At 50.2% G+C, this 19490-nt stretch overlaps 1 protein-coding gene across 4 annotated transcripts in view; it reads right to left on the bottom strand.

Annotated features, from left to right (window-relative positions):
• The window catches only part of ICE1 (interactor of little elongation complex ELL subunit 1), a 535590-nt gene that overhangs the window by 49836 nt on the left and 466264 nt on the right, over positions 1-19490 (bottom strand). For 2 of the 4 annotated variants that reach the window (XM_081232986.1, XM_081232987.1), the window contains exon 1: positions 11406-11707. The exons of 1 other annotated variant lie outside the window; for it this stretch is intronic. In XM_081232986.1, coding sequence (XP_081089112.1) covers positions 11406-11489 — 84 coding nt within the window. In that variant the 5' untranslated portion in view covers positions 11490-11707. Of the gene's footprint in view, positions 1-10733; positions 10825-11405; positions 11708-19490 lie in introns of those variants that run through there. One more of the 4 variants, XM_081232989.1, reaches the window with a different exon arrangement.

Genomic DNA, 19490 nt, shown 5'->3' with positions numbered 1-19490 from the left:
ATCATTAAAATGTAACTATATATGAATACAGTAGTTTCAAATATTCACATAGTTGAATATGTCATTTTTCTTAAATTTTGGTTTCCTAATATATTTAGAAGGCTCTACCCCACCTAAGATGCTAAATCATAAAGAGTCTTCCACATGTTACTCTAGTACTTTTACGCCCTTTTTTCCTATTTCTATCTTTATTCTAGAATTGATTCTTGGGTACAGTAGAGACTCTGAACATTATAAATCAAAGGGCAATGAATGGACTATTCAATAACTTTAGTGTGTTTGGCTTTCCACATTTAAAAAAATCTTTCATTATGTAAAAAATAAATTCTACATGGCAGATTTCTAGGCAGAGAGGGTAAATAACGCATCTGCTTTTACTCCCTCCCTAAAACCAGCTAAAACTGAAGTCAAGGGATTTATTTTCCCAAAAGGCCAAACCCACAAGGATGAGAAGCAGATAAAAGACAAAGGAACACAGGAAAGCTGACTTGAGAATACTGATTTAGCAGACCCTGGAGAGGCGGGCGGGGCGAGGGGGGGCTGGCAAACCACTCAATTCTCAGTTTACACTGCAAAACTTCAACCAGCACAGAGGGGCCAGGGTCCTCAGGAAGGCTGGGCGGGGGTCACTAAGACGAGAACTAGTTGCAAGCTTCCTGGTAAGCATGAACCCTCAAATCCCCACTCTGCTCTGCTACCAGGAAACTGCCCCACCCCCAGCCAGCAGGAGGAGGTCTGCTTTTTGAAGAAGCCTCTGCCTGGAACACTGTGAACACTTGGGGCAGGTGGAATGCACCAAAAACAGAGGGACCAGGTACGTCTAGGCACACTGCTCCAATAATGACAGCCTGCTTCTCCCCATTAAGCTCCCAGACAGTGGCAGCCACTCCTTTTGCCCTCCAGGCAGGAGGCAGGAGACTAGAAGCAGTTTCTCTGAGGAAATCTAACCAGCCTGGAGACAAGATCTAAAGTAGCGAGGAGACATTCTTCAGTCAAGAAGTGGCCCACCCAGACCTACTGCAATGAAGCTCAGGGTCCAAAAGCCCACAACACTCAGAATCTCCAGCCACCACTGTATTAGCTACGGCTCTTAATATGAACAAACAATCGAAGATTTCCAAACATCAGACAGAAACCTGTAACATGAAAGAGAGACCAAAACAAAATGAACCAAAGCAACTTGGAGTAGACAAAAACTGAGAAACCTTTAAAGGTACTAATTAACATGACCTGGGATAAATGATGTTATTTTCATAAAACAAGAACAAGCAGCTATTTTTAAAAGGAATACTCAGAGTTCTTAGAAGTTTTTCAGAAAGTTTTTAAACATTAAAAACAAACACCCACTAGGATGGCTGAAATCAAAATGACAGACAATAACAAGTGCTGGTGAGGATGCAGGGTAACTGGAGCCCTCACAGCACTGCTGGTGGAACAGGAAACGTGCAGCTGCTGTGGAAATAATCTGACACTCCTCAAAATGCTGAACAGTTAATTAGATGATTTAGCAATTCCATTCCTAGGTATATGCCCAGGAGAACTGAACACATGCCCATGCCACATTTGTACACTCTTATTTAAAGGAGCATTTATTCACACTAGCCAAAAAGTGGAAGTAAACTAAATGGCAACTGAAAAATGGATGAACCATCATCTGATGAATGAATGAATAAACTGTGGTACAGCCATACAATGTGAATATCTGACAGTGAACAGGAATGAATGGCACATGCTACAATGTGGATGAACCTTGAAAACCTGCTCAGTGAAAGAAGCCAGTCACAAAAGGCTATACGCCGTATGATTCCATTCGTATGAACTGTCCATAATAAGCAAATCCAGAGAGACAGAAAGTAGCCTGGTGATAGCCAGGGACTTGCGGGCTGGGGAAGGGGGACGACTGCTGATGCTTAAGAGGTTTGTTGGCAGGGGCACGGGGCAGGGTAAACATGTTTTACAAGAGGCGACCAGGTTGTGTAACTGTGAATATGCTAAAAAGCACCTACCTGTACATATTAAAAGGATGAACTTTATGGTATGTGAATTACACTTCAATAATACTGTTATAACTAAATTAAAAACAGGGAAGCAAAATAAAAGACTCAGAAGATTTGATGAAAAAGCGTCCTCCAAAATTTAAACACAAACAAACAAAACACAGATGTAGGAAAGAATGAAGAAAAAATAAAAATCAGACTGTCAGTGCAAGAAGTCTCACATGCCCAACAAGAGTTCCAGTGAGAGAAGAATGGCAACGATGGAGCGATCATTAAAGAAATACTGACATTCAAGAAGAAAAAAACCAAGAACTGAAGCCAGAAGTTTCTAAATTGAAAGGGCCCCAGCACATGGATACAAACTGGATCCAAACCATGAAACATAAGCACAAAATTTTAGAGCATCAGAGACAAAACAAAGATCCTATGAGAATCATGACAGAAAAAAATCAAAATGAAACAAGTCACGTACAAAGAACCTGGAATCAGAATGGCTTTAGACTTCAACTATCATCTAGAGACCTAGAAAGCAAGCCTTCAAAATTTTGACGGAAAATGAATTCCAAGGTAAAATTCTGCACAAGCTATCAGCCAGTCACGATGGCAAAACAGACATTCTCAAACCTGGAGTCTCCACAAACTCACTTCCCAGACACCCCTGCTCAGGGAGGTGCCAAAGGATGTGGACACGCTCCACCCAAATCCTGGAGTAAACTGAGAGAGGACGAGGACGAGGACGAGGTGGGCGCAGAACAGAGGTAAAGAGAATCCAGGAAGGCAGCTGCACACCAGACCGGAGCAGCTCTAAAGGCCCAGAAGGGGATTTTTTTCCCCTTAAGAACAAAACGACAGAATTATCTGGTGGAATGAAGGCATTAAGATATTTCTACCTAACTGGCAGAGAACTGCAAGCGCCATGTAGCGTCATCACGCATTTAACTGGATTAATTTTTAAATAACCTCCTTCTTTTCCCATTCTCTTTCCAGTTCTCTGCTAGTCAATCTCATCTTCCCAGCCTTGCTTCCAGATGCCATTCTGTAATGTCAAGAACTGTGCCACAGACGTTCCAGAAACCTCAGGCTCTACAGTTAAGACACAGCTGGATTCAAATTCCTGTTCCACCACTTCCTGCAAGGGTGCCTTGGGCAAACTGACTTAACTTACCCCTGCCTCAGTACTATTTCCAGTGTTATAGATAAGGAGACTGAAACATTGGTTTGGGTGTGTGTTTGGGGCGTAGGGGGTTACCTAACTGGCTTGCTATCAGGGTTAAACAGAATGAGCCATATAAAGCGTTTAATGTGGTCTCTGACACACAGTGAACACTCATTAACATTTTCAAGATGAAAACACTGAATTAAGGAAATAGTCATTAATCGGGGAAACAAGAAAACACACAGGTAAGGAAAAATCATCATAAGTTACTCCATAGTTTGGCTCTGAATAACAAACAGTCATAATGATGTCAACTCCGAATAGTGACCTAAGGGAAATCACAGCTGCACTGAGAGGACATTTTTTGGGAGGCGGGGGCAGGAGGGAATGCTCAGGGGTGCTGGGGTACAGGGCAGAAAGACAGCTCAATCCTCACCTTCCGAAGTCAGAAATCAAACAATATGCCTAAAACTGAAAAACAAGCAGCAGCAATATACATCTATTATTTAACCAGATGAAACACACAGAGTGCAAACAAAAGTGGTCTCTCTCGAGAACAGGGACAGGCTGGCTGGGGGCCAACAAATTCTGTACATCTAGCTGTCTCTCTAAACTATGCTCATGTATAACTCCTATTTTAAAGACTTAAAATCACAAAACATAGCATTACACAGGAAAATAAAACACAAACTGAGCGAGGACAACTTCTTAGTTTCCTACAGCACTCCAGTCCCTAACTTTTTTCCTATGGCCTGGCTGAGTGGCAGCTTGAATCTGGTCTGTTACTGCAGTGTCCTAATAAAACATTCTTTGGTGGTTTTTCTCCCATCTGATTCAAAGGTCACTTAGGTTGGTTGCAATCAAGGTCTCTAACTAATGGAGCTCAGAACTGTGAATGCTGAGCGGGCTGTGTCCAGGTGGAAGGCAGTAGGGCCCTTCTGACTCACGTTCACGTACGGGTACACACACCGTGTGCCCTCCCTACTGCTGTCCAGCCTCTAGGGAAGGACGCAGGGTCCAGGGTGTGGTTCTTCCTCTCCAGGCAAGGGGAAGGTGGCCTGGCGTCTTTGAGTCTTTGATTACGGCTTCTCTCCCTGCAGTCTTGTCCTCTCCTCCTGGAACTTCTATTATAACATATACTGGAAAGCTCAGATTTATCCCCAATTCTCTCCTCTCTGCTGTCGTAACTCCCACCTTCTGTTTTTCTCTGCCTTCGGGCCAAGCTCCTCCAGCTCTATCATGCTCACCCGCTCACGTGTTCGCTAACACAGCCCCCAGAGCAGCCCTCGCCCCCGCCCCCCATGCCACTCAGACGCGCTCCCCATACCCACCCCCGCAGCACACTGTGCATTTCAGCCATACAACAGCCCCCTGAACGTCACCGTGAGCACGGAGCACTGAGGAAAAGAAAAGAGAGGCAGTGCACTCTGTGCTTCCCGTCTCCCCTCCCCTTCTCGGGGAAGTGGGGTCAACATGGTGGCTAAGAGCACAGGGTGAGGAGAGGGGGCCTTGGCACGGAGCACGCAGTGGGCCTGGGGGCTGAGAAGTGGACAGAGGAGACTGCAGTATAGTCAGGAAAGCCGTTTTACTAAACCACTAAGTACAATACATAGACACAGAGCGAACAAGGAAATATACAGATGATAACGGAATAACTAAATTGCCTGAGTCGACCTCAAATTATACTAACATTGGGAGATGGGAGATTCTTAGCTGTGCGCTGCCCTTTGCACGGACAGGCCTGCCAGCTTCCCCAGCTTCTACTCACGATGTGGCCAGAGCACGGCCTCATCCCCGAGGGGTGGTGCAGACAAGGGTTCACAGGGCAGGCCTGCCCGAGACGTGGGCCCTTCGCTGGCGTCTGGGAACTTGGATTTCTGGAGGGTTCCCACCATTCCCCAAACTGACAAGAGGGGCGCCCTGTACCTCAACTGTGCAATGTGGCCGATGCTGAAACCTGCTTTCCTTCTGGGAGTCTGGAGTTTTGGTACGTGCTAGACAGGGGGTGCCCACGTGACCAGCCCCTAGCAGGCTTCAGGCTCTGAGTCTCTAATGAGAGGCCCTGGGAGACGATACGTCACACGTGTCACAACACACCACTAGAGGGATTCATGAGTCAGGTCGCTCACCTGGTTTCCTCTGCACGTCACCCCACTCGCCTTTCCTTTGTATCCTTTCACTACAATATACCACACCCTGGAGCAGTCCCCCTGGGGAATCACTGAACCTGGTGTGGTCTTGGGATCGCTAATACAGTGTAACCACCAAAAATGTCTCCAGACCTGGCCAAATGGTCCGCAGAGAATACAAGGCTGTACTCAAACTTCCCTGAACGTGAAAGGCAGAGAAAGACTAAAGGAAAAAGGCTGAAGAGATGTGACAATGACATACATCTTCCTTATAGGACCTTGAACCAGAAAGGGAAAAGCTACACCTGGGCCTAACCGTAAGCACAATCGGATGGGTCTATGCGCTGGAGGGAAGTGCTGCACCGAGGCCTGCATCCTGATTGGAGAGCTATGGCTTATTCTGCTGACAAGTGCTCAGGTCTCGAGGACACACTCTGTGGAGTGCGCAGGGGAGGGAAAGTGTGCGTGTGTGCACACCATGAGGGAGTGAATGCAACCATCTTGACAACCTGTGAGTGGGGTGAAGAGAATACCAGAGTTCTTTGCACTATTCTGCCAACTTTCCTATGAGTTCTCAATTATTTCAAAATAAATTCTTTTTTAAAACCACACTAATCTCCTTGACTGCTCTGCTGTGGGCGATCTGCTAAATGGTCAGCTTGAATCCTCTCTGATAAGCCACACTTCCTCCTCCTGTTTGCTAACTTCTTACTAACTGCGCTTACTTAAAACTGAGAGTCTAGGTCGAGCTCCGTCAGAGCTGAGTGTGTCTCTGAACAGTCAGACAGGAGCCTGGGTGATGCCCTCCGGCACAGTGGTAACAGCCCACCCCTTTCCACCTGTGCGCACGCACCAGGACGAGCTGAGAGGTTCTGGCGCCCGGGAAGGCAGGCTCCAGCCTCGCTGGCCTCGTCTTCCTCTCCTCGCCTTTTGCTTTGTGCTTTACTCTATCACAGACTCCATTCTCCCCTCCTAGTCTTTGCACATGATGCGCCCTCTGGCCACACTCTCCCTCCATGTCTTCCCTCTTATTTAGTCAGGAACCATCCTTCAGGCCTAGACTCACTTCTGCTGAGAAGCCTTCACCCATCCCTCCTGGATGCTCCCAGGGTACCTACCCTGAACATCCCCCAAAATAGTACAGCTGACCCCTGACCAACATGTATCTGACCTGTGCAAGTCCACTTCTCCTCAAATTTTTTTCAAGAACTACGTGTAGTTATTACACTACAGTTATTCAGGGGTTGCTTTTTCACTCTTCCGTAACTTTAACCACAACACAAGAAGCTCCACGCCTCTTCTGTTCGTGGTTGTATTCCAACACATGCCACGGCATCACAGACACGGTGACGCTCAAAAAATGTTCACTAAATGAATGAGTTACAATTTTGTGAGCATTCTTTATAACCACTTACAAATCATTATGTCTAGGGACAAGTACGTTTCAAGTTCCAAATGATGAAGTTCAAACCACTGGTGATTATCAAATGGGAGTCCAACAAAAGTTTATATAAATCATGCGCTCAAACCTGCTCCAAGGACAACCAAACACCATTTATTCTGACTCTATTCTAGTTACATGAGCTAAACAGTATAACTAGGTGCTTCAAACGCCCACCTGGATTCCCAAGAGAGTTAAACTGTTTCACTCTGCAATGACTGAAACTAGTAAAATAAAAGGGCCTCTCCTTCACCAGAATTAAAGGGACCTATGCCAGCTTGACTTAAAACCACTCAAGACTTGTTTAACTGTACATAATAGCACCAGAGTGAGGATCCACCTTGGTCTGGGATTCCCAAAGCTCGGCAACCCATACGCACACTGGGCTACAGATCAGTGATAAACCATGATACCCAATACGGATGAGCAAACAGATAAGGTGATGTGAGAGACTAGTGGGTATCTCCGCACCCACTAAAGAAAAAGAGGGCAGGGGACTCCCTGGCAGTCGGGTGGTTAGGACTCTGCACTGTCACTGCTGAGGGCTCGGGTTCAACCCCTGGTCAGGGAACTGAGATCCCGCACACTGTGGGCACGGCCACAAAAAGAGAGAGAGAAAGAGGGCAGGCAGGAGTGAGACAGGAAGGACGACTTGCCGCGCACCCAAGCGCTGTTCCACTGGGGACAGAGACAGCCAGCCCCCCACGGAGGTTCAGAATGAAGCCACAGCACTGACGCCAGGGCTCCTGCAGGCAAGACGCTTGTAATGTGCTTGTATATGTTCTGCAAGCTCCAGAAGTCTCAGTGTGTTAAAGCTATACAGCAGGATGCCTTCTCTATGTACAGAACCTCTTTTGTTTCTCCCTGGTACAATTTTAGTTGAAATACACAACTTGCTGTGACACTAGGTAACCCTGCAGAAGCTTCCTTTCTACCGGTGACCCATCATGGACCTTCTACCTGGCAAATGCCATCGCCTGTTCTCAGCCCTCCATCTGTCTCATCCTGATTTCCGTACGCTTCCCGTTTAACTCTGTTTCTCCTTGCTTCACCGCTCCATGCTCCCCTTAGTCACGAGCACGCTGGCTTTCTCTGAACAGGCAGAACACACTTCTCCATTCTCCGATGCCCACCCTCTCCAGATAAAATCCTTACAATGAACTCAGTGCCCATCTGACCTGGCTGCTTCACTCTTTCCCTGGAAGTGTATCACAGTACCTTGGAGGCACCTCGCACTACAAACAAATGTGAAAACAGCTGAAAATCCCCTATGCTGACGTCATCCCAAAGCTTCGCTCCTACATTTCCAACGTCTCTCCCATCTTGGCGTCTGCTTTTTCCTACCTCTACCACAGTTCTCAGAGTCACTCAGGATTTAAATCTCTGGACCTTCCATCTTCCTGACTGAGATCTGTGCACTCTTGGCAGTTTCTCACACTCAGAACCTTGTTCTTCTCCATTCCCAATCCCAAGACCCTTCAGCTGGGCCACCCTCTATTACCACCAGCCTGCATCAGCGCAATCACTGACCTCCTCGATCCAGCACGCACACGGCCACCGGTTACTTTTACGACAAACACTGCTCTTGTGCAGTAACCATGCAAAACCCTTCACTCTTCATGATGCGAACGGAATTAAGCACAGAACTTTAAGGTGGCTACCATTCAAGGTCCTCCCTAATCTGCCAGGAACCTACTTTTCCAGGCTGACTTTGCAATATTAAAGACTTGTTCCATGGACTCCACTCACAACTAACCATTCTCTTCCCCTAAAAAAAGCACTCTAGGCAACAGAAAACCCAAATGCAATGGAGTACTGCAACCTAGGAGAGAGGTCTGCAAACTAAGGCCCTTGGCCTGTTTTTGCAAATCAGGGTTCCACGGAACATAACCACACCCATCCCTTCAGTGTTCTCTGTGGCCATCTTTACACGATGCAGGCAGAGCTGAGTACCTGTGAACGAGACCACAACACCTAACTATTTATGGTGCTGCCCCTTACAGGAAAGGCCTGCAGACCCCGGGACCTAGGGACTTCACAGGGCAACTCGTACTGCTGTGTTGAGAACCAGTAGCAGGAATGTGGCACAGGAGGAAGGAAGGCGGCAGAGGAGGCTACAGCAAAAACCCCCGGGGCCAGAGATTACAGCAGTTCACACACGGGTGGAAGCAGTGGGGATGGTGAGAAATGGGTGACTAACAAAGAAGCCAACAGAATCAGTTGATGGGCTGGATGCAGGCTGTTAGAGAAAAGGGAGAAACCAAGGATGACATCTAGTTTCTGGTCTAAGCTACCAGAAGGATACAGTTGCTACTTTGAACCAAGATGGGGACTACTACGGGTAGACCAGGTTTTTGAAGGAAAATCAGATCCACAACTGGACAACATAATTTATACCCGTCGTTCTCCTGCACAAAAGCCTCTCAGGACTCGCTATCCTTTCAGAGTAAGAGCCCAAATCCTTACAATGGTCTCTAAGGGCTCCCATAGTCAGGCTCTCTTCTCTCTGACTTCATCAAACTCCCTGATTGCTCCAGGTCGCTTGTGCTCCCCACAAAATTCATAGGTTGAAATATAATCCCCAATAGGCTAGCCATTTGGAGACTGGTCCTCTGCTAGGTGAACAGGTCGTAAGGGCAGAGCCTCCATGGATGGAATCAGTGTACTTACAAATGAGACCCCAGAGAGCTCTGAGCTCTCTCCCGGCTTCTGCCATTGAGGACACGGCCAGAAGGCATGAAGCAGGCATCCTGCTCTCACCAGATACCAAATCTGCCAGTCCCTTGATCTTGGACTTCCCAGCCACCATAACCGTAAATTCCTGTCGCTGACAAGCCACGCACGTTATGGGACTTCATTAGAGCAGCCCCAAGCAGACGCAGACACCAACATGCACTCCACCCTGCCACAGCACCTCCCTGCTCTCCCCGGGCACACCAGTCAAGCTCCTGCGTCAGGCCACCACACCTGACGACGTTGCTATTGTCTGGGATGCTTTTCTTCAAAGACATCAACAGAACTTATTCTCACCACCTCTGCTCAAATACAACCTCTGTGAGGACTCCCTGTTTAAATTCCACTAGCCCCTGGGCCCTTCCTCACCCTTTTGTTCTCCCCGCTTCTCTGCTCACTTTATCTCCGGCACATTTATTACCTTCTCACGTAACTTGTTTAATCTGTCTCCTCCCTCCGCCTCCTAGAATGGAAGCTCCAAGAGATGGAGCGTATTCGCTCCCCCCCCGCCCCCACTGTGTAGCTGCACTGCCTAAAACACAACAGGTGATCAATAAATATTTGTTGAGTAAATAAACCGGCCCAAAGAATAAATATAACTCGTGAAAGAGTCAAGAGAACTTCACTCACGTTCCTGGGTTTTGAGGGAAAAAAACAAAAGCACGTTCTAAATGCCTACGTGAGGCAGCTCAGCTCGGACAATTATTTGACCAGTAGCTCCCCCTCTATTTCAGAGCGCCAGCACATGACTTTCTTTTCTCCCTCCCCTGCTCTCAGCCCTTAAATGTTTGGGACCCGTTCATAGATGATGCAGTTTAAAACAAAAACAAAACGAAACAAAACCCTAAGCTCATCTAGCCTACATTCCTTTCGGGTTTCATCAGGGCTCTCCCCTCTGCGCTACACTCACACCAACCAGACTTCGTTCTGCCCCTCCAAGACACCTTGCTCCTTTTCACGTCAATAACCGCTCGCCCGTTAAGCCCTCTACCTAGGAAGCCGCTCTCACACCTCCGTCCGTCTTCTTCTTCTCATCCTTCAGATGTCCGAATGCCACCACTTCAAAAACACCCTGTCGGCTGCCACCCCAGCCAAGCGACAAAACCACCACGTCCAACTCCTCCTTTATTTGCCTAACACTTAAAACCTTCTAAAGTCCTACTGGCACACACGTATCTTATTTATGACAGCAGATCTTACCTACTTTGTTCACCACTATGTCCGCGGTGCCTAAAACACTACGTAAAATAGGTGATAATTTAGTTACATGTCCATACCGCGGTAGACAGTTCCGCTTTACCATTAAAGACACGGATCGCCACAAGAGAGACTCCTGCTGTCAGACAGCTGGGAGAGTCTACTGGAAACGACTACTTGGGACTATTTCCGCGACTCCGTGAGACCTGGGGCCAGACACCAGCAGCTCTTCTGCCACGGTAGCGCACAGACCACGCGACAGCTAGGAACCTCCAGGATCTTCAAGCCTTTAATCGATGAACGACCCTCTCGGCCAATCCGCAGGCCGCATAAGAACCTGCCCCCAGGCAAGAAATATTTTAAGGACGGACCAGCACAATTAAAAAAAAAAACCTTATCCTGGGAAAGGTGGCTTCCCTGGTCATTTTGACCATCCCTCATCTACCTACAAGTCAGCCCTGGGGAACCCTGAGACTGCATAAAGGCAGCAGGGGGCCCTCCAGAGCTCGCTCCCCAACCACTGCATCCCAGTAAATGAACCCTGTATCCTAAACCTAAATAACGCAAAGGAAGCCGTTCCCAAAACAACTGAAGGGAAACGGGGGGGGGGGGGGGGCAGGGGGGAGGGGGGCTTCAGGCCCGGGAGTGGGAGCAGCGCGCGGAAGCTTAACGCGCGCGGCCCGACCCCCAGCCGGAGCCCTGGACGGCCGGCCCAGCCCCTCCGCACCCTCGGCCCGGGGAAGACGCCGTACCTGCTGCAGGGAAGCGCAGCCCTGACAGCGCGAGAGGTCCGCCGCCGTCCCGGGCGCCGCCGAGTGGGTCTCGCCCGGCATCATGGTGCCGCCGCCGGGCCCGGTGAGCCCGCGCGCCTCAGGGACCCGCGACCTCGGCCCTGTCCTGCCTCTGCTGACGCCGCCGGGGACGCCGCCTGCCAGGCCGCTTCCCGCCGGGTCCGGGCGGGTCCATCCGTGCACAGAGGTCCCCGTGGAGCTGACGAACCACTCTCCGAGCCAGAGCTGCCTCAGGCACTAGAAAGAAACGCTACCCGGCGCGGCCCCCGAGCGCGACGCAGTCCGGCCAGGGCCCCGCCCCGCCCTGGCGCGCTCCGCCCCTCGCCGCGGCGCGGGGCTGCCTGAGGCGCTGCCGGAGCAAAATAGGGAGCGGAGCCGCGCCGATGCGGCTGGGAAGACGGGCGCGAAGGAAACGTCGAGGAGAGAAGAGACATCGGAGGGGCCCTTCTTCCACAGTGTAGGATTTACTCGTTCATTGCCGGCTTGCTGTGTGGCACACTTCACATAGACACCTAAAACCTTCAACGAGGGGGAGGTGACCTGAGCATGACGTCATTCCAGGCGCCTCATGGTCTTGAAGGACCCCGCACCCGGACGGGCCAGCGCACGATTCTTAAGTGAAGGGATGGGCGCTGTCCGAGTCCGGCCGGATCCAGGAGGAGAGGGCAGGACTACAGCTCCCAACGCCCCGCGCGGCGGGCGGACACCGAGTGGTTCCTCCGGCCGCGCCCGGTGCGCTTTGGCGCCTCGCCTTGTTTGTCGTCGCCGCTGACCAGTCCTTTCTCCGGGAACGTCTTTCTTCCCGGCAGCGCCTGCTGTGTCCACTTGCCGTCCGACCCGGCGCTCCTCGGCCTCATTCCAGACCCATCTCCGCCGTGTCCCTGAAGCCTCGGCTCTGGGCGCCGCCACCCACTAGGTGCCAAGCACAGCGCCTGGCCGAATCCTCGGCGACCCTGCCACCAATTGCTAGCTACCACCAAGTTTTATTTTTTAAATCTCTTGGAAAGGGAAAAAAGAAAAGAAATCCTCACCTGACCGCAGTTCCTGGATACATTCAGGTCCCGATCTTCTTGTCTGAACCGAAGTTTTTCCCATCTGCATTCCAATACCCACCACCACCAGAATCGCTTTTTGATAATCACAGCTTGCTGCCGTCGGTACCTTGCTCGGAAGCCTCCCGTGGCTACCCGACGTCTGGTTAGAAAGTCCAAATTCTTAGCATTCAGTACAAGCTTTGTATGTGTTAAGGAGACGTCCAGACCTTACCTGCTCCTTCCTAAATCTACAGGCTGGAAATGCAACTGAAAACACCCCTTCCAAGAAAACATTCTGGGTTCCTCTGCAAATATCGCACCCCTGCCCTTGCTTACACGCTCTGTGGCTGACACTTGCTGTGAAGTGGAGAGACAAGGTATCCAGGAGATCCCTAGATTACCTGTCGTGGGCACTCAAGACGCACCTGTACTTGTCTGAGGAGGTGCTGTGGGATGCGAAGAAAGCAAGAGTAGGGTTAAAAGTGAAAGGAGAAGTAAGCAGATGGACAGCGGAGAAGCAGGTGTACCTTGGAAGAGAAAGGGGAAAGGAGGCCCTTGCAGTCCTGGTGACTTTCCATTTCTGGTTTCCGATACCAGATAACTGGTCTTAAGAGTAACTTCCTTTTTATTTAAGGTTTCCCAAATGAGTGTTTTTTCCAGAGTCCCTTCGTGGAGGAGGCACCAGCTTACCCTCCGGGGTTATCTCCCTCTGCACTGCACCCATGCACACAGCGCACCTCCCCTTGCTGGAACTGGGAGCCCTCACGACTGCCTTCCTGCCTTTGGGCCCCTGTCCTTGTCTTCCTCCAGCTTGGCAGGCTGTCGTCCTGTTCCGGGCCCCACGTTTTACCTCCACAACTGCAAGTAATACCTAGGTCCGTTTTTGTCCCTTAGCACTGAGCGATTTTTTTTTTTTTATAACACCACATTTTGACTTGTACTGTGGTGATTTTTATGTCTTAGAGGTGCTTTTTCCTTTTAAACGCTGCAAAGTGCTGTACACTGTAGGTGCTCCATGGATGTCAGTGAGTCAAATTTGCTGCAGGTAATCGAAGGTGAAAGAGAATAAGCACTTCCATTCAAAAATGGAAGTGCATTTGTTTCAACTTCTGCCTTTCTCATAAGATATTTAAAGAAAAAAAAAGTCTGGTTTGTGTAATGTAGGGTGGGCAAAGTTCCCATAAAGGGCCACATAGTAAAATATTTTAGGCTTTTGGGGCCATAAATATGCAGGTCTCTACTGCATATCTGTGTCATTTTTTTTGTTTTTGAAAAACCTTCTAAAGATGTAAAAATCATTCTTACCTGGCAGACTGTACAAAAACAAGTGTAATTGTAGTTCATGATGGCAATTGATGTTGGCCACTAGTTAAGGAATGCTGAAAATAACATTTTCCTCTTTCCCACATGATGGGCCACACCTGTTTTGTTATTGTGATGGAAACAAGCAAGCAAACATCTACACTGCAGAAAGTGGTGAGCAATGGCTTTAGAACCAAACGCCTAGCCTTAAAGTCTCTAGCAAGTGACCTATTTGAGCTGGTATTTCCTTACAGAGGATTAGCTATAATTTAAGTGTAAAATGACAAGGACAGGGCCAAGTCCATAGGATCTTCTATACAGAGGGTAGGTATTAGCAATTCATTGATGGTGTTATCCACTTTGGAAAATAGAGGGATAATATCTGCAGCCTACTCATTTAAAAAAAAAAAAAAAGTTTGGTTTTGTTTGGTGTTTTAGCTTTTTTTTTCGGTCAAAATTCCAGGGAAAGCTGTGTTTTTCTGTCAGACTGTCCTAAGCCCTGGAGGGATGTCTAGATTCTGACTCTGATTTGGTGGACCCCTTGCCTGTAGAGTCCAGTTAGTTATTTAGAGGAGAAATAACTATAAAAGTCTCAGTTCTTGCCCAACACCCTCATCACCATCTCCCAGATACTTGGTAACTTCTCACAAAGCTTTAGAGTATAACATAATTAAAAGGTTAATTAAATTGATTATTAAATTTATTAACATATGATTCCACTGAAATGGCTAATAGATTTTGTTTAGAAGTCAAGGCTTTTATCACAGGAACTCAAAATGGAAAGTTGTTTGTTGTTTGAATGTTCTTGTATTTTGCTTTATGAAGAGCTATTCTTTCATTTACCCGTAAGAAAAATAAACTATGTTTCTTCTTTCTTTTAAAACCCCGAGAGATGTCTTATGGAGTAGCTGCAACTCTAGCACTCTACAACTCAGTGATATTATCTGATGGAGTTATATTAGTTTCCACATCTGTGATGTAATGCTAACATAAGCCCACAAGATGTCTGTCTTTCCCTGTCTGTGGTTTAGGCCCAAATGGAATTTCCAGCCATATTTATTTATGATATAGCCCCTTCTTACAGGAGTAGAAATGCCATCTTCTGGGGTATCCTGTGTGGAGGTATTTTGTAGGAGCCACCTTGCCGTCTGCCCAGTCGTGTCCACTGTGTTTGGTTCTAGCGTGCCTTTGCCTCAGTGTTTCTTACTACCCTAAGCGATGGTAGGGTTTTGATCCTCCCCCAGGGATGGGGGCAGGCCCTGTGACTTTGCTTACAGCCCAACTCTTAAGTTCAGGGGGTAAGCATGTTACTTCTTCCTGGAAGGTCGAGTTCACTCAAAAACCAGAAGAACCCATTTTTGTTTTAAAACAAGCGTAATTTGGAATAGAATGCAAAACTGATACGATTGTTAAAGCTGAAGCACAATTTTAAAAGACTTTCCTGGTTGCTAAAGCCCTCTCCAGGGAAGTGTGGGGTATTTTGTGAACATCTGGCAGCTGTAGCTCCTTGTCACGTGAGACATTTCCTGTGGTCTCAGGGATTTGCTTCCTAAAAGTTCCTATGCTACAGTCCCAGTAACTGGCGCCTTCCGGCCCCAGGATCATCTATACAGTTTGTGAGGCCAAGTGTAAGACGAAAATGCCAGACCCCTTGTTCAAAACTTCTGAAGAATCTTAAGATGCAACAGCAAAGCACCAAACAAGCACAGAGCCCTTGGGAGTGTGGATCACTCTTTGACAAAACAAGTAGCACACAGAGGAAGTGGCCCTGCCAGCCACCGTCTTTCTAACCAGACCTGCTCCCAGCCCTGCTCACCCTGCGTGGTCTCACCCCCTCCCAAACCAAAGGTACAGGGCTGTGTCATCACTACTTTCAGACTCAGCCTGCCAAATGGTCGCATCTAACGCCCCCCTCCCTGTCCTCAGAAACACCAGCATCTGGCCATTTCAAAGGTATCACTGATTGACTTCTCACTTCACCAAACTCTCTTATCCTGTGTCACGCATCTCTCCTTTCTGTCTGTCTAGGCCCTTGATGAATCTGGTTACACATGACCTCACCCTCCCGTGCTGTATATCAGGGGTCCCCAACCCCTGGGCCGAAGTCAGCTACTGGCCCCCTTAGGAGCTGGGCCGCACAGCAGGAGGCAAGCAGCAGGCCAGCCAGCAAAGCTTCATCTACCGCTCCCAGACGCTCTCCATCGCTCCGCCTCGCTCCCCTTCGCTCCCCCTCGCTCTCCACCACTCCCCATCTCTCCCCATCGCTCCCCATCTCTCCACACAGCTCCCCATCTCTCCCCGTCGCTCCCCATCTCTCGCCACCGCTCCCCATCACTCCCCATCGCTCCCCATCGCTCCCCATCTCTCCACACAGCTCCCCATCTCTCCCCCTCACTCCCCATCACTCCCCATCGCTCCCCGTCTCTCCTCATCTCTCCCCATCGCTCCCCATCTCTCCCCATCGCTCCTCACCGCTCCCCACCGCTCCTCACTGCTCCCCACCGCTCCCCATCTCTCCCCATCGCTCCCCATCGCTCCCCATCTCTCCCCATCTCTCCCCATCGCTCCCCTTCGCTCCCCCTCGCTCCCCATCGCGCCCCCTCGCTCTCCATCCCTCCCCCTCGCACCCCTTCGCTCCCCATCTCTCCCCATCGCTCCCCATCTCTCCCCATTGCTCCCCATCTCTCCCCATCTCTCCTCATCGTTCCCCATCGCTCCCCATCTCTCCCCACCGCTCCCCATCGCTCCCCGTCTCTCCCCGTCGCTCCCCGTCGCTCCCCGTCGCTCCCCCTCGCTCTCCATCGCTCCCCATCTCTCCCCATCGCTCCCCACCGCTCCCCATCTCTCCCCATCGCTCCCCACTGCTCCCCATCTCTCCCCACCGCTCCCCATCTCTCCCATCGCTCCCCCTTGCTCCCCATCTCTCCCCATCTCTCCCCATCGCTCCCCTTCGCTCCCCATCGCTCCCCATCGCTCCCCTTCGCTCCCCATCGCTCCCCATCGCTCCCCTTCGCTCCCCATCGCTCCCCTTCGCTCTCCATCGCTCCCCCTCGCTCTCCATCTCTCCCCATCACTCCCCATCTCTCCCCATTGCTCCCCATCGCTCCCCCTCGCTCCCCATCTCTCCCCATCTCTCCCCCTCGCTCCCCCTCGCTCCCCCTTGCTCCCCATTGCTCCCCATCGCTCGTGTCACCGCCTGAACCATCCCCCCGCCCCACCCCACCCCCATCTGTGGAAAAACTTTCTTCCAGGAAACCGGTCCCTGGTGCCAAGAAGGTTGGGGACCGCTACTGTATATCACTCCTCTCTCCTATGGCTCTTGTCATAAGACTCCAGCGAGCCCTAGGATAACTGCAGAGTGACCCCAGGAAAATTCTGAGGGACTCCTAAAGACAAAATATTTCCTAACTGTTGAATAAAAATAATTATTCACAACACTTGACAAAGAACAGTGAGGAAGCCTTGCATAGCACCATCATGATAGCTGTAGGGGCCACTGGGATGGGGTTTTGAGGAAGGGGTTTGGGCTCAACTCCAAATACCACCAGGAAGAGTGGGAATTTATAGCCATGGAGCAGGGTGGGGGGGCAGTGGAAGGAGCGTTTCTAAAAGGAGACATCAGGCATGAGAGGGTGGAGGGCGGGAGTTCTGGCTAAACCATGCTAACAGGGTTCTTGCTGAGGGCAGGCCGGGTGATCAGGCCTCCTGTGGGGTCGGTGGAGGATGAGGAACAGGGTTCAAAATCTTGGGAGATCCGATATCCAGAGGGGAAGATTCTGGTTCAAGTGACTTAGCAAGACCCTTGCTAAAATTGCACGAAGCATAGATGAACCCAGAAGCCCGGAAGTCAGGCCCACGTTGAGAAGACAGTTCAGAGGAGTCCTGTCGAGGGACAGCTCAGTGCTGCTGGCCCGCAGCACTGCTCCCCCAGCCCCACTGGGCCTCCTCCAGTTATCACATAAAACAAAGGTTTCTCTCCCAGAAGAGGCTTGGGGACCTCTTTCATTCTCAGGGCCACGGCTCAGCTGGAGTCTGGGTGAAGGCCTGCCGAGGGGGCTGTGCTCTTAGAAAGCCCACCAGGGCATTTCCAAACCAGAATAACCTTCACTGCCACCGCCTCAAGGCCGAGAGTGGGTCCCAGCCCAGGGTGACAGCAAGGCTGGATTCCGCAGGTGAGAGGGAGTGGAGAGGTGCCACCAGAGGCCACCCGTGGATGCCTTCTGATCCCAGATCCTTTCAGGCAGATCGGAAGGAAGGGTCTCTAACAGGCGTTGTCCAAGGTTGGCGGTGCTCCTTTTGAGACAGGCTTACGTTTTCCACTTCATGGGAATCAAAGCTGCTGGCGAGACGGAGCATCACGAGGGCCGGGGGAAGCTGTCCTGCCTGTTGGACACCCTGCCTGGGTCCTCCCGCCCAAACCCCTCGCCAGCTCCTGCACACCTGCGCTGCCAGCGCAGTCCTCACCCGGGGAGTCCTGCCGCCGCCTTGGTAGATCCAGCAGCTACTTAAAGCCCTCTGCCCACCTCTAGCCATGATATTCTCTGGGCGGCAAGTCTTCTTTGTTCTACTATTTTTTGGAGACAGTGACTGTTCCATTCCTTTTAGTCCCTTCCCTTGGGCATTGCCTTCCCTCCCGTCCCACCCACCCCCTTCAGAGTCTGTGCCCTGAGCTGAGGTTTGGTTCCCGCAGCCTCTGCTGGCTTGTCCTGTATCCTTGAGCTCTCCGAAGACCAACTCTGGAAATGATCTGTTTCTATGATGCCTCTGATACCCGTAATTCTCATGCTCTTAGCATCCCTTCTTGTCATCATTTAAAGGGAACCATCTTTGCTAATTTAACCGGAACATCTCCTAATCTGACTTTTTTTTTTTTTTCTTTTTTAGCTGCGTTGGGTCTTCGTTGCTGCGCGCAGGCTCTCTAGTTGCGGCGGGGGGAGGTTACTCTTCGTTGCGGTGTGCAGGCTTCTCATTTCGGTGGCTTCTCTTACCATGGAGCATGGGCTCTAGGCGTGCAGGCTTCAGTGCTTGTGGCTCATGGGCTTCAGTAGTTGTGGCTCGTGGGCTCTAGAGCACAGGCTCAGTAGTTGTGGTGCACGGGCTTAGTTGCTCCGCAGCCTGTGGGATTTTCCCAAACCAGGGCTCAAACCCGTGTCCCCTGCATTGGCAGGCAGATTCTTAACCCCTGTGCCACCAGGGAAGTCCCCTAAACTGACATTTGTGTTGAACGGCACTTCGCCATCATCTTTTCATGGTTATTAAATATGAGGTCTGGTGAACCCCATTCAAGGTTTGACACAAAACTGCCCAATGGTGTCCTCAGCCCCCTGCCAGGAAGTGTTTTCATGCACCTGTGAGCTTGGCTGTAGGTAAGAGTCCCATCTGGAGTCTGCTAGAAGGACTTGAAGGTAGTGGCTGCTCAGAAGGCGGGTCTCTGAGGGGTGCCGGTCATCAGCATCCACACTGTGAATTCTCACTCCTCATCAGTGTTTTCCCATCCTCATGCTGCTGCTCTCTGGGACTGGATAATTTTGGATAACTGTGGAGCCTTCCTGCACATATTAGGATATTAAACAGCACCCCTCCAGGCTGCACACCAGATGCCAGTAGCCCCTCACCCCCCCAGCCCCAGTGTGAAAATCAAAACTCTCTTCAGACCTTGCTCAGTGTCCCCAGGGATGGGGGGGACGGTGTTTGAGAACCACTGCTCTAC

Source organism: Mesoplodon bidens, assembly GCF_964165515.1.
Source record: "Mesoplodon bidens genome assembly, chromosome: 4".
Taxonomy (NCBI): Eukaryota; Metazoa; Chordata; class Mammalia; order Artiodactyla; family Ziphiidae; genus Mesoplodon; species Mesoplodon bidens.
This window is presented reverse-complemented; position numbering and strand designations above follow the sequence as displayed.